Below are 16,041 nucleotides of genomic sequence, written 5' to 3' on the forward strand. Positions count from 1 at the left end.
AGCTAATACAAAAAAAGTAACCAATACTTGCTTACCTGTTAAACCTCTTGTCCCCTTTCAAGTGGTCCTCGCTAATTGATGGCATCAGCTAACTTGTGCTGTACATGGTGGAATCACTGAGACTAGCAATTGGGTTTAGACATATCCTTGCTACAGAAAATTTATTATATATGTGCATCGATCACTAAGGCAGTACTGCAACTGTGACTGCATTAACACATCAACATTTCTAAAAACCTATGCTTGTATTTATACTTTAATTTTCTCTTCATCACCATATTTTGACACCGCTTTTTAATTTTTTTTTTTTTTTTCATATTTCTATATAAGGAACCGCATATGGGGTAAATTTTTGCGGGTTCAGCTGATGGTTTTTATTGATACTATGTTGGGACCTGTCTGACGATGAATTGAGTTGATTCTGGTATTTGGATGTTTTTTTTCTTTTGGATATTTTCAGAACACAGTGTTTATACTTTTTGCAGAAGGGGCTAGGAAATGCTGCCTAGTGGGTTCCCAAAATGGTAAATGGCCACGAAGTGCTATATTATTGGCTCTACATGGAATGTACAGTTCTGTATTATACATTGCTCACCTGTTGCTATAAACTGCCTTTTTTTTTATAACCATGGCATAACTAAAATTCAGCTTTTATATTTTTCCTTCGTTTAGCTTGTGTCATCCTGGACCCTGTCCCTCATGTCCTGCCTTTATGACAAAAACCTGTGAATGTGGAAGAACCAGGTGAGTGCACAAGCACCGACACAGACTTCAAATAGTGGAGTTAACTGAACTGTTACATACAGACATCCAAAAATGAATATTGAAGGGAACCTGTCTCCAGGTGAACTTCACCCCCAGAACTTCCAGCACACTCGGGTAGGGTATGAAATACAAAAAGACATAAACCAGCTGTCCCACGAGGGCAGCATGGATCCTCACTCCAGCTTGGTTGGATTACAACAAATTTCTTCCACAGTCCAGCTATTTGACCAGGATGCCAATTCTGTTAAAAGATTTATTTATCCATAATTTTAAAATCCTACATCTTTCAAGACCAACGTTTTTCGGCCATAACTACTTCCTTAGTCATGCATAATGGGTGTGAAATATCATTTCTATCATGTCATTTGCACCATTTGTGGTGCAAATTGACTTGCACTGCAAGTCTTAAAGTATGTTGTCAAGCAGATGAGCATCTTCTAGATCACGTTTCTTTCATGACCTGATGTGGTGGTTTCATCCAGAAACTCAACTTTTGCAGTTCAAGAGCCTCAATCAGATGCAGTGCAGGATGTTTGCTTTGTTATTCTTTGCCATTGTTCACACAAAAAGAATCCTAATCATTTGGTTACTTCCGCGGGTCTTGAAATCTGTACATGAAATTCTGTATTTCACAGGCAATTTGCGCAGATGATAGAAACATCATATTTGATCTCCTACACCCAGAATTTGTTTCCTTTGGCATCCTTTAGCTACATATGACTGGGTAATGAGTAATATGAGAATGTAATTAACATCGAGCTGCTGATCCTCAGAACAGAAGTGTGTCTCTTGTTTTTTTTCTTTTTTTTTTTGTACAATGTCTTTTCATTACTGTCTATTGACAGCAAATTCTCTTAATATAATCATATGAAATGTGTAGAACAACCCCTTAATCTCTAATATGTACTTGTACCCTAAAGCCACTGACTAATATAGTATATGGTTCAAGGTTTCTCCGTTTCCCCCAAATATTTTATCTACCAAGCATATGTTGTCTGGACAAAGATGTAAAGTCTAATACACAATGAAATATAAAGATGAACAAGGCGAAAATTGTATAATGGATATTCTATTTTATGGCCAATTTGCACAAGTCTTGCAACAGTTTTTTTATGGATCCTTTTCAACTATAGTCTAAGTGATCCGTGCAAAATAGTTTGATTATGACATGCGGTATTCTTTAAATATTGGGTCGCACTGTGCCCGGTGTGGACGCTGATCCATTACAAGGTATTGCGTTTAGTGCAGCTGAATGAGAAACCTGATGCCACGCATTGTTGTGTGTCATTGGCCTAATTTTGCTGTGACGTATTTTTGCCTCTCACAAAAGAGAAAATGTCTGCAGCATAATCTGCAACCTAATTTAACCTCCTACAGAATTCCGATTTTGCACTCTCCATAACTTTTATTTTTCTGTGTATAGACCTGTATTAGGCCTGGTTTTCTGCATTACAAATTGTTCTTTCTACTGTTGGTATTTAAAGGGGTTATCTGGGTGTTAAAAATTACTTGGGGCCGGGCTGGGGTGGGCTATTTAAAAATAATAAACATGTACTTGTCGATGTCCCGCGCCGCGGTCAATCCGATCCGTGCCCCCGTTTGTTTACAGGAGCACAGAAGCCGCGCACAGGGAGCTTCCGGTCCACGATGTGGCCGGCTCCTCCCATCCGTCCCTATATCTCAGCGTTGTAAGCGCTGGGAGATGGTGTCGGATGGGAGGTTCCGGACGTCCGGAGGCTCCCTGTGCGCGCCCTTGTAATCAAACCGGCGTACAGAGGAGACGGATCGTGGCGCAGGACATCAGCAGGGCCGGACGAGGTAAGTACATGTTTATTATTTTTAAATAGCTCCCCCCACCAGCCCGGCCCTAAGTAATTTTTAACACCCGGATAACCTCTTTAACTCCTTCGGGACTCAGCCTATTTTGGCCTCTCTTCACATCTACCCTGTGTCACTATAAATGGTTATGTAAACTAACGGGTCGGACTAGCACTACCCAATAAACAACATGAAGACTGCAGCATGCAAAAACGTACAGAAAAGTATTATGAAAAGAAACCGAAGCATGCTGACATGAGGTCAAATTGATCAAGAATGTTTTATTAGAAAAAATATACATATCACAACACAAGGACAATAAAAACATTTAAAAATATAACCATGTCACCACTACACTACTCCATGGGACAGTGGAAATGCATGATAATGTCCATTGTCCTAATACTCCAGTTCCCCCTTCTTGTTAAAGCCAAAGAATGCACAATATGCAATACTATGTAAAAAACGGCTGAAAACTGTGTGTTTTATGTATGCCTGTGGGCAAATCGATGCAAATCCTGATACACAATATCTAAATGCCCATAAAGCACTTATGCCAGAACAATTCTAAATATACACACATTTTACCTGTACAGCAAGGCCCAAAAGAAACGGGGGAGCTGGGGATGTGAGCCCCAGCATAGCATTGCATATTGTGCATTCTTTGGCCTTAACAAGAAGGGGAGCTGGAGTATCAGGACACTGGATGTTATCATGCGTTTTTTTAAGATTCCACGTATTTTACTAGAATGATATGAGGCTCAGAATTTAGGTGCCATTTTTCAAATGATTTTTTGGAAAATCACCAAAACCCATATTTAGATGGACCTGCTCAACTTTTAATTGACTGTGAGAGGCCTAAATAATTGCTAGACTCATATTAATTAAAAATTATCTTTTTTCAGAATGTGTTTGGGGTTTTTTTTCCCCCCAGGCGTTTACCGTGTAGGTCCAGTAATGATTCTGTATTATTATACAGATTGTTACGGACACCACAATACCAAATATGTGGGGTTTTTTTGTGTGTTTGTGGTTTGTATACTTTATTGTGTTTTTATGGGAAAGTGACATTTTATGGGCTTATATTTTTATTTATTTTTTATTTATTGTAATGTTTAAACTTTAGTGTTTTTTCACTTTTTTGTGCAATACACTGCTCTACAATACTTATTCATGCGCAGACAGTTTACGTTCAGACCCGGCAGGGGTCTGACTGTTAAGAACATCGGGCAGCCCTGGGGCACTCGGCAGACCTCTGGGCTGCCCAGAAGAGGATCGGATCCCCCGGTTAGAGGCATGGGGGATCCGATCCATAGGGGGAAGACCCTTACACGCCGCAGTCGTGCATGTAAGGGGTTAACAGTTGTGATCGGAGTCAGCTCCAATTGCGGGTGTTTAGAGTGCGGTGTCAGCTGTAATATATATAGCTGACAGCCGCTGCTTCTGGTGCCAGCTCCGTTCGTGCACCGGTGATAGAACTGGAACGTTACAGAACGTCCCCGTGTGGGAATGATCTTCCCGCAGGGACCTACTGTAACGTCCTGGTGTGTGTAGGGGTTAATTTCCCATGCAGTGTACTTGGAAGCTGGAAAAAATTTCAGAATGCAGCGAAATTGACAAAAAAAAACAGCATTTGTGCAATTTTCTTGTATGATCTGTTTTTACAACTTTGGGTTGCTATAATTGGGTTCTTTGGCTTGGTATAATCGTTGAGATACCAAATTTATATAAACAGTTTCATTATGTAGGTTTAAAAGAAGCCTCATGACAGGCCTACGAGCCTCTGTCATAGCAAATGATGGGAGTCCTCCAATGATGAAATTATGAAATCACAACCAAAAGGTCCAGGATTCCAGGGTTGAGGACTGGAGCACTGTGGGCAGTTTGGGTCCGTCCCTAGTGATTTTCAATATGTTACTAATCCTATTACAGGCCTGACTTCTAAACATTTACAGACACGCTTCTTTCTAGGTGGTGACTTGATTTTAGGAATAAATATGAATATTTTGCAGATTTTAGTAAATGTTATTACTAACAATAATACTTTTTGTACATTTTGTAGTCAGTCTGTTCGCTGTGGGCAATCTTCTACGATGCACTGTGCAAATATTTGTGGAAATCCATTGAACTGTGGGGAACACAACTGTAATCAGGTGTGTCATGCTGGGAAGTGCCAGCCATGCCAGCAAATTATACATCAAGGTAGGAAATGCTATTTTTTGTGTGGGAGATGAGTATGCATTTTATTGTAATTATTGGCTGAGTTAAAAGTTCTGCCCTCCTCAGTATGTCCGTATTATAATGAAACCATGTGGCCACATTAAGATTTATAGATATTTAATCGCTTTAATATCTGAAGTGCTAATGGACTTAGACTGTCACGCCTTTTGTAATATTAAAGAGCTAAGGTATTAAATACAAGTTAATTGTTTTAATGCTTCTAGATAATGTAACAGTTTTATATTTCTATAAAAGCGTTACTATGGTAGCAGAATATTTTTTATAGAACATGATCCTTTTACTTTTTAATATTGTGTCTGAATTGTAAGAGAAAAATATAGACTTTAAAGTAGCATTTTATTCCATGTATCCAATAAAGAGTCTGCCATTGAGCTTTTATATTTAAAAAAAAAATCTTAATGTACATGGGCTGTGGCTACAAAAGGTGTTCATATGTATTTGGTAAATATAGGCTGAATCATCATGGCGGTGCCCATGTTAGATCTTGAGCATGTTTGGTTTTAACTTGTGTTTTAATGTCCTTATAGATAAGCTACTGCGTGAGGTGTCTGGCTTCAGCAACTTCTTTTCCTCATCTTATTAAGAACACTTTGACACAAGTGTATGGCCAAAGGCTATCTAATGTGAATGGACAGTTAAAAGGAAATCTACCATCAAAATCGAGCATGATGATTCCTTCCAAAAGCAACTTCTAAAATTATGCTATGAGTCAGAAGGGTTCGACTCTGTTGGGGTTTCACAGGCTGTTGCACTGTGCAGGAACACTTCCTCCTCCCACTGTGTGTTAAAACTTCCTCTGCTGTGAGATTACAGCAGACAAACTGAGGTGGAAGTGCTAAAAGAGCCTGGAGTGAGACTGAAGATACATCAGGGAGGGGCTCTCGTAGAGCCCCCCAGGTTCATTAGCATCATTTTAAAAGTTTATTTTATAAGAAAGGAAACAATGGATAAGAAATGTAACAATATTTCCACTGCCACAGTGCCTGAAAATGAGTGTCACTGGTTTATCTTGCTTGATATTGATGTTAAACTTTTAAAGGGGGTTGTCCAGACATTCTTCCAAAAAACGTGCAACACCTGACCATGGTTTGTGCTGGTATTGCAGCTCAGCTTAATAGTGATGAATGACGCAAAGTTGATGTTTCTGGAAGAAAGCCGTGAATTTCAATCTCTGGACATCACCTTTCAAGGGAGCCTGTCATCTAGAAAGTATTTTTTATATGATACTAAAAGAATTGCCTCTGGCATGTTGCTTTAAAAAATGCCATTGGCGTGCATCAGAATAATTTCTTGTTTTTTTGTAAATTGATTCTTTAATAATTCGGGGGGGTGGGGGGGATTCCAGAGGGCCCATGTTGTTTCTCGCTACTTTCTGCCCCCTCCAGCTTATGTCAGCTTACCGCTGCAAGCAATTCATGTTTCCATAACCCTCTACTTTGAGCTCACTATATGCTACTGGGAGGGAGCCAAGAAGTTTTATAGGGAATCTGTCGGGCACATGTAACGCCTCCTTCTGAGCTGCATTATATCAGGCTGCAACTCCCCCTTCCTGCCCTGTCCTATTGTAAACACACCCCTGGACGCCTCCTGCTACACTGCAGCATAGAAATGAGTACGAATCATATGTGCAGGAGTCTGTTTATAAGAGGACAGAGGTGGAGGGGGAAGTTGTAGCCTGGGTCCTTCCCATGGCAGCAGAGTCAGATGTACTAGGAATAACTTTCTTGATGGCTCCAATACTTTCAGATCCATAAGTTTCTTGCCACTCTGGGCTCCTCTGTACAAGGAACTGAACACACCTCGGTCATCTACTGCGCACATGTTCTCCTTTGTCCTTCGTCAGGTGAGATTACATTTAGTCGGAACGTCATATCCGAGCCACGTAATTTATGACATGCTTTTTCATAGTGTATAAAAATGTCTATGTATGTGGTATCAGTTGTATGTAATCTCAACTGACGAAGGCTCCTGTCCGGTGCCGAAACGCGTTATGTTTTGCCAATAAATGAACGTTTGAACACAACCAAACTCATTCACGAGTGAAGCAGCGCTGTATCTACCGAGATGAACCTTCGTGGTCACGCACTCTCCCTTAGTCCTCCACTCTGGATGAACGGACCTTGGTCTCCCGGGCAGCAGCTCCTCTTCTGAATGACAGAACGCTGATCTCCGCATGATACGCTTCTTTTGCTAAATGCACAAGATGAGAACCTTTCCTTCAGCATTTATCATCTTTTAATCAGTACTCACTTGAGGCCTCTGCGCTCTTCTATTCTTTTCTCTCCACACCGGTCCCTGTTGTTGAGTGCCCGGACAGTTTTTTGCAGCTACGTATGACAAAGGCATTTTTGAAATCCACATGCCAGAGGCTATTGGAAACTGTCATCATGTAACTTCATAGAGAGATATGAACAGATTTCCCATGCATTTGAGAATTGTGCAGGGCTCTCCTTTCCCTTTCATATTCATATGGTATAAAATATTGATAGAGTATGAATTTCTGGCGAAAAGGAGGTGAGAGTCAGGGAAGCGCTTGTGATGCCATGACCAGCTATGACTAAGCCCTGCAGTGTCCTCATCTATATCTGAAACAACACTGTGAAGAATGTGTCTGATGTATGTGCGTAATGTGCTATCTGTGTATGTATGATGTCTGATCTACATGTGACCAATGTGTGCATGTTTATTCACATGTGTATGAAGGGTAGTGTGTGTGTGTGTGTGTTGATGTGTTTGCTTGTACTGTATATGGTTTGTGTAAAAACTGCATCCCCCCCCCCCACTGTATAATACACCAACAGTGCTATATATCTCCCATGCCCTCCACCACACTGTATAATACACCAACAGCGCTGTATAACACCCATGCCCTCCACCACCCTCTATAACACCCATTGATTTGTAAAGTGCTATGGAATATGATGGTGCTATGTAAATAAATATTATTACGAAGATTATATGCTCCCACCACACTGCATAACACCCATCCCCCCACTTGGTTTAGTGTAATGCCTGCCTTCTGTCCCTGCACAGTATAATGCACCACTAGCACCACTAAAGTTGCTCAATCTATTATGCCCTCAGTGCCCAGAGACACAATAATATATATAATCCAAAACATGTAATTTATTTTGTGTGGATTTTGGGGTGATTCTGTTCAGTGTTGTCCGTGTTCTGTATCTAGACATGAAGAGGGGATGCACATTGCACCTTCTCTGCATGCAACTAATCCCTCATTTACATCATATCAGTGAAATCATGGGATCCTTCAGCAGGGGCTGTCAGAGGGACAGCTTGGATCCCGCCGATGGCTCCATTGGGACAGTGATGACACCTCCCAGCTGAAGCTCCACTGTGCAAGGTCGTGTGACCAGAGCATCAGTGGCCAATGGACAACGGCGCTGCTACAGCCACATAGTCTAGGCCGTGGGCTGTAGCAAATGGCTGCAGCTTCTCGGCAGGATTAGGGGAGAAAGACTGCCCTTAAAAGAGCCATAGACACTTCATAGTTTCATAGTTTATACGGTTGAAAAAAGACACTTGTCCATCAAGTTCAACCAAGGAAGGGTAGGGATTGGATGAGGAAGCGATTTAGGCGAAACAATTCTATATAACAACACCATCAATGTTATTTAGGTGTAAAAAGGCAACTAGACCCTTCTTGCAGCTCTCTGCTGTCCCTGCTGCCTGAGGCAGGCAATTCCACAGATTGACAGTTATCATAGTAAAAAAGCCCCGTCTGATTAAACCTTGTTTTCTCCAGACGGAGACACTGCCCTCTCGTCTTTTGATTTGTTTTAATCTGAAACAACTTACCACCATATTTTTTTGTATGGATCATTCATATATTTAAATAGATTAATCATGTCCCCTCTGTCATCTCTTTTCTAGTTGTTTTAATCTTTCCTCATACTCCTTATCATTTTATTGGCTCTACGTTGAACCCTCTCCAGCTCCAGGGCATCCTTTTTATGGACCGGTGCCCAGAACTGGACAGCATATTCCAGGTGTGGCCGAACCAATGCCTTGTACAGTGGTAATATTACATCCCTATCAAGAGAGTCCGTACCACTTTTGATACATGACAAGATCCTACTAGCTTTAGAGGCAGCTGATTGACATTGCATGCTGTTATTCAATTTATGATCTACTAGTACCCCAGGTCCTTCTCAACAAGGGACTCCCCCCTCAACAAGATTTACTCCCCCCGAGGACATATTTTGCCTTTGGATTATTGGCCCCCAGGTGCATAACCTTACATTTATCCACATTAAACCTCATTTGCCAAGTGGATGACCAAGCATTCAGTTTGTCCAAGTCACCCTGCAGCCTATGAACATCCTCCATAGACTGTATTACACTACACAGCTTGGTGTCATCTGCAAAAATAGACACAGTGCTATTAATTCCTACCTCTATATCATTAATAAATATATTAAATAGTAGTGGGCCAAGCACAGAACCCTGGGGTACACCACTCATAACTGGTGACCATTCCGATTAGGAATCATTGACCACAACTCTCTAGATACGATCCTTCAGCCAGTTTTCAATCCAATTGCAAATTATTTCTGCCAAACCAATAGCCCTAATTTTACCCATCAGGCGTCTATGAGGAACAGTGTCAAATGCCTTTGCAAAGTCCAAGAACACAATATCCACTGCTGCTCCTCCATCCAGGCATCTGCTCACCTCTTGATAGAAGCAGATCAGGTTAGTTTGACAACTTCTATTCTTAGTAAACCCATGCTGGCTGTCACTTATTATTTTATTTGATGTCACATACTCCAGTATGTAGTCTTTTACTAATCCTTCCAATACTTTCCCCACAATGGAAGTTAAGCTTACAGGCCTGTAATTGCCTGGCGAAGTTCTAGAGCCCTTTTTATATATTGGCACCACATTTGCCTTGCGCCAGTCACTTGGCACCACACCAGACATTACGGAATCCCTGAAGATGTTAGACAGTGGTACAGCATTAACAGAACTGAGTTCTTTAAGAACTCTGGGGTGTAACCCATCTGGTCCAGGAGCTTTGTACACATTGATTTTATTAAGCTTAGATTGGATAATGTCTACATTTAGCCAGTCTAGTATATTACAGGGTGCATGACCTGCACTGGCACCACCCAAGTCAGAAGTTCTCTCTTCTATTGTATAAACGGAGCTAAAAAACCTATTAAGTAACTCCGCCTTCTCTTGGTCTCCAGTCACCGATGCCCCATTTTCAGAATAAAGGGGTCCAACCTGTTCTGACCCATTTTTTTTTTTTGCATTGATATACCTAAAAAATTTCTTGGGATTTGTTTTGCTATCTTTAGCCACCTGACTTTCATTTTGTATTTTGGCTGATTTGATTTCCTTTTTACAGATTTTGGTAAGTTTTTTGTAAGTATTGAAAGCCTCTGGTTACCCGTCAGATTTATATTTTTTAAATGCCCTCTTTTTCTCATTAATTGCCCTTTTAACTGTAGCTGTAAGCCACGCGGGGTGTAATCTAGCCCATCTATACTTGTTACCTATTGGAATAAATTTAGAAGTATAAAAACCCAGGATAGATTTGAATTTCTCCCATTTAACATTAGTATCATCGTTTCACAGAATCTGATCCCAGTCTATATCCTTTATTGCAGCCCTGAATTTTTGGAAATTAGCCCTCTTAAAATGCAAAGTTTTCGATTTTCCCACCTGTTTCTGCTTTTTAAAGTTTAAGAGGAAAATAATTATATTATGATCTCTGTTCCCAAGGGGCTCCCGGGTACTGACATTTTGGACAATCTCCTCATTGTTAGAAATCACAAGGTCCAACAATGCGTCACCTCTTGTGGGATCTTCTACCAGCTGCACCATAAAATTATCCTGAAGAATATTCATAAAATGTCTCCCTTTCACAGATGAAGACGAGCCCTGACCCCAATTTATATTTGGAAAGTTATACACTTGTATAGGTGTTAATGTGATATCTGTGGAGGTGTGTGTATGATGTGTATTTGGTATATACGGTGCGTGTGTATGAGGTATATATATCGTGTGTGGTGTTTACAGTATATATGGTGTGTGTGTATGAGATGTATACAGTATGTATGGTGTGTGCCAGATGACATGCTAGCCGCTGCAGCTACTCGGCCAGGATTAGAAGAGAGAGCAGAAAACTCAGGTGGATTTACACCTGATTTCAAAAAGTACAAATGCTTTTACAAGCATAGACTCTTGTATAGGTGTTAACGTCATCTCTGATGAGGTGTATACAGTATGAACGGTGTGTGTATAAGGTGTATACATTATGTAACGTCTGTGTGTATGTGGTCTATACAGTATATACGGAGATGTATACAGCATGTACGGTGGTTATACGTGCAGGGTTATACTGACTCTCAAAGGCCTGCAGGAAGAACTTATGTTCGGCCTCAATGTTCTCTATCTTGGGCCTCTTGATGGGTGTAGGGGCAGTGGCGCAAGGGTCGGAGGGTCCGGGGGGCCCACAGATGGTGCCATGTTTCTGGGGAGCACTAAATGGCAGGGCACCGCGCTCTGCCCGCCCACTGCAGCCATTGCCCCGCCACACATAGGTACAGTGACTGCTCCTCCCAGCTGAGGCTCCCGTGTGCAATGCTTTGCCTATGAATTGTTTGTAACAGGGAAGATATAATACCCTTCCTCAACAAAAAATACTCCTTAAAAATGGTAAGAGTATTGTTACTCTTCTTTTAAAAAAAAAAAAAATTAAGTGCGACCTCTGGCCCCACTCATGGTGCATCCAGAAGCTAATTTAAATAAATATTAAAGCCAAAATTTATTTAAAAAAAAACAAAAAAAAAAAAAAGTGCATTACACAATGCTTATTTGACTTGTGGACTGAATTGGGAAGTCTTAAAAATAGTATGTGTCTATCTATATTAAAAGGAAATGTACATTAGTAATTTTGCATTCTTAAAACCAGTGCTGTTATTGCAAGTTTTATTCTATGGGTGGTGTTATTAAAGTGAGATATGATCTTTCCTTGGATCCGCTTCAGCATGCTATTGTGGTGGCAGCTCTCGTGATGTACCATGTGGAACAGACAAAGATAACTATGACGGCTTTGGTAACTTCTCCTGCCAAAAGCTCTGTGGCAAGTAAGTGTTTTTCTTTTTCCTGATGACTGAAATTCCAATCACCCCCCTAAATCCTTATGAGTCTGCTAGTTCAGGTTATTCTAATCATGTTGGTAATGGATATACAGGCAGTCCCTGGGTTATGTACAAGATGGGTTCTTTAAGTTGAATTTGTATGTAAATCTGAACTCCCATATTGTATTTCCTTGACAAAAAAATGTTTGTTGTTTTTTTTTGTTTTTTTTTTGTTCCACTGACAATCAGATTTTCTAAATTTTCTGCTGTCATGGGAACAAGGATTATCTAATAAACTTCATTACAGACACCTTTATAACTGATCATTGCAGTCTGGGACTAAAGCAACACATCCAGAGAGCTTCACCAGAGGTCACAGCGGGCAGAGAGGTCCGTCTGTAACTAGGAGTTCATCGCATCGATGCCGACTCTCTGTGCAGCGGTAAAGAAGCCCGGCTCGGCCACAGCCGCTGACAGTGCGGCGTGGTCAGCCGGCAATGTGAGTGAGCCAGGTTCCGGCCGCAGCCGCTGTTAGTGCGGTGCGGCCGCACCTCGGAGAGCCGGCAGCGATGCGATGCTGCCGGCTTCTCCAACAATGTGACCGCTGGGGGGGGTGTCGGCACGCCCCCTAATGAATAACGCCGACTGCCAGCGCGTCAGATACACGATCTGACCTCTTATTTGGTAAGAGGTCGAATAGTGTTAAATCAATTTACTGCACATAATTTAAAAAAAAAAAAATGGCTAGGGAGAAAGGGGCTGGGGGGAGGATTATGGGGGCCTTATTTGGTCTGTGGGTTTTCCGAGGTGACAGGTGTGTCTATGGAGCCTGCATGAGATCACATCTAGTCTCCCTGTGTTTGGTTAAACAGCTCTGGTAGTGAGGATTAATCCCTTCACTTTCTCCTTGGTGTTTGAAAATTGTGGTCAAAGCATACTGCAGCCAGGGAGAGAGCAGAAAGGGTTAACACTCACATCTGTGTAGAAAACAGGAGAGAAGAGAAAGACCTGTCTTCAATCCTGAAGACAGATTTTTCCTTAGCAACTTAGAAGTTAACATTGTAACTAGGGGGCACTTTACAGCCTAATCCTTAACAAATTCTCCTTAGTTTGTAAGTATATTAGATAAATGTTCACAACTGCCCCCTCCCTACAAAAATGAAATGACGGTTACTCTTTTACACCATAGATTCTAAGTGTCCGCCTGCGCCTCACCAACAATTGGAGGGGGGGGGGTAATTCTTAGAAATGCTGCCCAAGATGCTGTTTGCTTTCTACACAGTGTAAAGTGACCTGCACCAAATTAAAAATGTAATGTTTGGCTTGTTTTATAGAAAATTGAACTGTGGAAAACATGGGTGTACAGAGGTCTGCCATCCTCAGCCTTGCCAGCCTTGTCCTCGACTTCCTCAAATTGTGCGTTTCTGCCCCTGTGGACAAACTCCCTTGAGCAAATTACTGGAGTTGGGTTGTGTGGACAGAAAAATATGCACTGATCCAATACCATCTTGTGGGAAGACATGTGGGAAACCTCTGCCTTGTGGTTCTCATGGTAAACTTATCCAGCTTTCATCTTTGTGTGCAGTCTCTTGGGTCCAGAATATGTGACATTTGTTTGTGCCTAAAATATGGATAATTCTTGAGCAAAAATGTACTTGCAACTAAGGAGCATGGTCAGTGTGATGTAAGATTTTGTCACTGACTAGATCAAACACACAGACGATCAATATGATGGCACACACGATCAATATGTTGGCACACATGTCAAGGTCCTGTGTAGTCCTATGTGAACATGAGTAAAATAACAGTGTTTTAGGTTTATTTCATAAATTGTATATATTTCCTTAATTAACGTATATACTCAAGTATAAGCCAAGGGCCCTAATTTTACCACCAGAAACCTGTGTTGTACAGCTGGTTCGATAGCCTGCGTTGGAATTCATAAACAGATAGTGCAGGATGCCAGGGTAATGGAAAACTGCTTTAATTGACTACTTACAAGAGCAAAGGATAAAACGTGCATATCATAAAACCTTTAAACGCCAAAGAAACCATCTTGCCCGACCTAGGTTTCGCCTCTTCAGGCTTCTTCCAGGGCATGGTCTTTGATGCCATCTCTGGTGTTTTAAACACATAAAACACCGGAGATTAATCTGACAGCAGGTGGTGAGATTACCCATCATTGAACCATATCTCATATACGGAGTAGAGCACTGACATTTATTTTGAATCTGCTACTTTGGGGCTATTGTGGGACTGTGCCTGGTCGGGAGCTCCTCCGGACATTAACACTTGAGTTTCCGGACATCGAACTTTGTTGCCCTTTAGTATATGGTGTTGTAACCCCCAGTTTGCCCAGCACATGAAAAAATTAAACTTGCATACACCTGGCGCCCCCGAGGCTCGGCGCGGCTCATCTTCTTTTTTCTCTGCTGTATTAGCAGGCAGAGGCCCAACCAAGTGCGATGCTGGCCGCCACTCACTATGACGTAATTAGCGGCAATACCGCCACCTCATAGTATGCGCCGCCCTGCAGAGCACATGGCCACGCCTCTGCTGGCTAATACAGCAAAGAGCGGAAAGAAGAGGAGCCGTGCCGAGAGGTATGTAACTTTATTTTCTTTATTGATCCGTGTATAAGCCAAAAAAACTCTGCTTCTATACAGTAATATTTAACTGGCAGCAAGTTAGGGCTCTTTCACACTGGCATTTACATTTACCGGCCACTTTATTAGGTACACCTGTCCAACTGCTCGTTAACACTTAATTTCTAATCAGCCAATCACATGGCGGCAACTCAGTGCATTTAGGCATGTAGACATGGTCAAGACAATCTCCTGCAGTTCAAACCGAGCACCAGTATGGGGAAGAAAGGTGATTTGAGTGCCTTTGAACGTGGCATGGTTGTTGGTGCCAGAAGGGCTGGTCTGAGTATTTCAGAAACTGCTGATCTACTGGGATTTTCACACACAACCATCTCTAGGGTTTACAGAGAATGGTCCGAAAAAGAAAAAACATCCAGTGAGCGGCAGTTCTGTGGCCGGAAATGCCTTGTTGATGCCAGAGGTCAGAGGAGAATGGGCAGACTGGTTCGAGCTGATAGAAAGGCAACAGTGACTCAAATCGCCACCCGTTACAACTAAGGTAGGCAGAAGAGCATCTCTGAACGCACAGTATGTCGAACTTTGAGGCAGATGGGCTACAGCAGCAGAAGACCACACTGGGTGCCACTCCTTTCAGCTAAGAACAGGAAACTGAGGCTACAATTTGCACAAGCTCATCGAAATTGGACAGTAGAAGATTTGAAAAATGTTGCCTGGTCTGATGAGTCTCGATTTCTGCTGCGACGTTCGGATGGTAGGGTCAGAATTTGGCATCAGCAACATGAAAGCATGGATCCATCCTGCCTTGTATCAACGGTTCAGGCTGGTGGTGGTGGTGTCATGGTGTGGAGAATATTTTCTTGGCACTCTTTGGGCCCCTTGGTACCAATTGAGCATCGTAGCAACGCCACAGCCTACCTGAGTATTGTTGCTGACCATGTCCATCCCTTTATGACCACAATGTACCCAACATCTGATGGCTACTTTCAGCAGGATAATGCGCCATGTCATAAAGCTGGAGTCATCTCAGACTGGTTTCTTGAACATGACAATGAGTTCACTGTACTCAAATGGCCTCCACAGTCACCAGATCTCAATCCAATAGAGCATCTTTGGGATGTGGTGGAACGGGAGATTCGCATCATGGATGTACAGCCGACAAATCTGCGGCAACTGTGTGATGCCATCATTTCAATATGGACCAAAATCTCTGAGGAATGCTTCCAGCACCTTGTTGAATCTATGCCACGAAGAATTGAGGCAGTTCTGAAGGCAAAAGGGGGTCCAACCCGTTACTAGCATGGTGTACCTAATAAAGTGGCCGGTGAGTGTACATCTGTGGTTCAATGATTTCCACCGATGCCTCACAAAGCCATTGTTTCCAATGGGTGTTTTCACATTGGCTTTTTTTTTTTTCACTGATCCATGGAAATAAATATAAAACATCCTATTAGTTTTCACGCATGCGGATCATGGATGCCCATAGAAGTCTATGGGTCCGCAAA

The 16,041-nt window shown here is 41.9% G+C and overlaps 1 protein-coding gene across 2 annotated transcripts in view; it reads left to right on the forward strand.

The window, feature by feature from the left end:
- Nucleotides 1–16,041, forward strand: part of NFX1 (nuclear transcription factor, X-box binding 1) — a 95,892-nt gene that overhangs the window by 37,307 nt on the left and 42,544 nt on the right. Inside the window, exons 6-9 of one of the 2 annotated variants that reach the window (XM_072152831.1) lie at nt 673–744; nt 4,646–4,785; nt 11,840–11,939; nt 13,268–13,485. In XM_072152831.1, coding sequence (XP_072008932.1) covers nt 673–744; nt 4,646–4,785; nt 11,840–11,939; nt 13,268–13,485 — 530 coding nt within the window. The remainder of the gene's footprint in view (nt 1–672; nt 745–4,645; nt 4,786–11,839; nt 11,940–13,267; nt 13,486–16,041) is intronic. The other variant, XM_072152832.1, reaches the window with a different exon arrangement.

Source organism: Engystomops pustulosus, chromosome 5, assembly GCF_040894005.1.
Source record: "Engystomops pustulosus chromosome 5, aEngPut4.maternal, whole genome shotgun sequence".
In the NCBI taxonomy this organism is placed as follows: domain Eukaryota; kingdom Metazoa; phylum Chordata; class Amphibia; order Anura; family Leptodactylidae; genus Engystomops; species Engystomops pustulosus.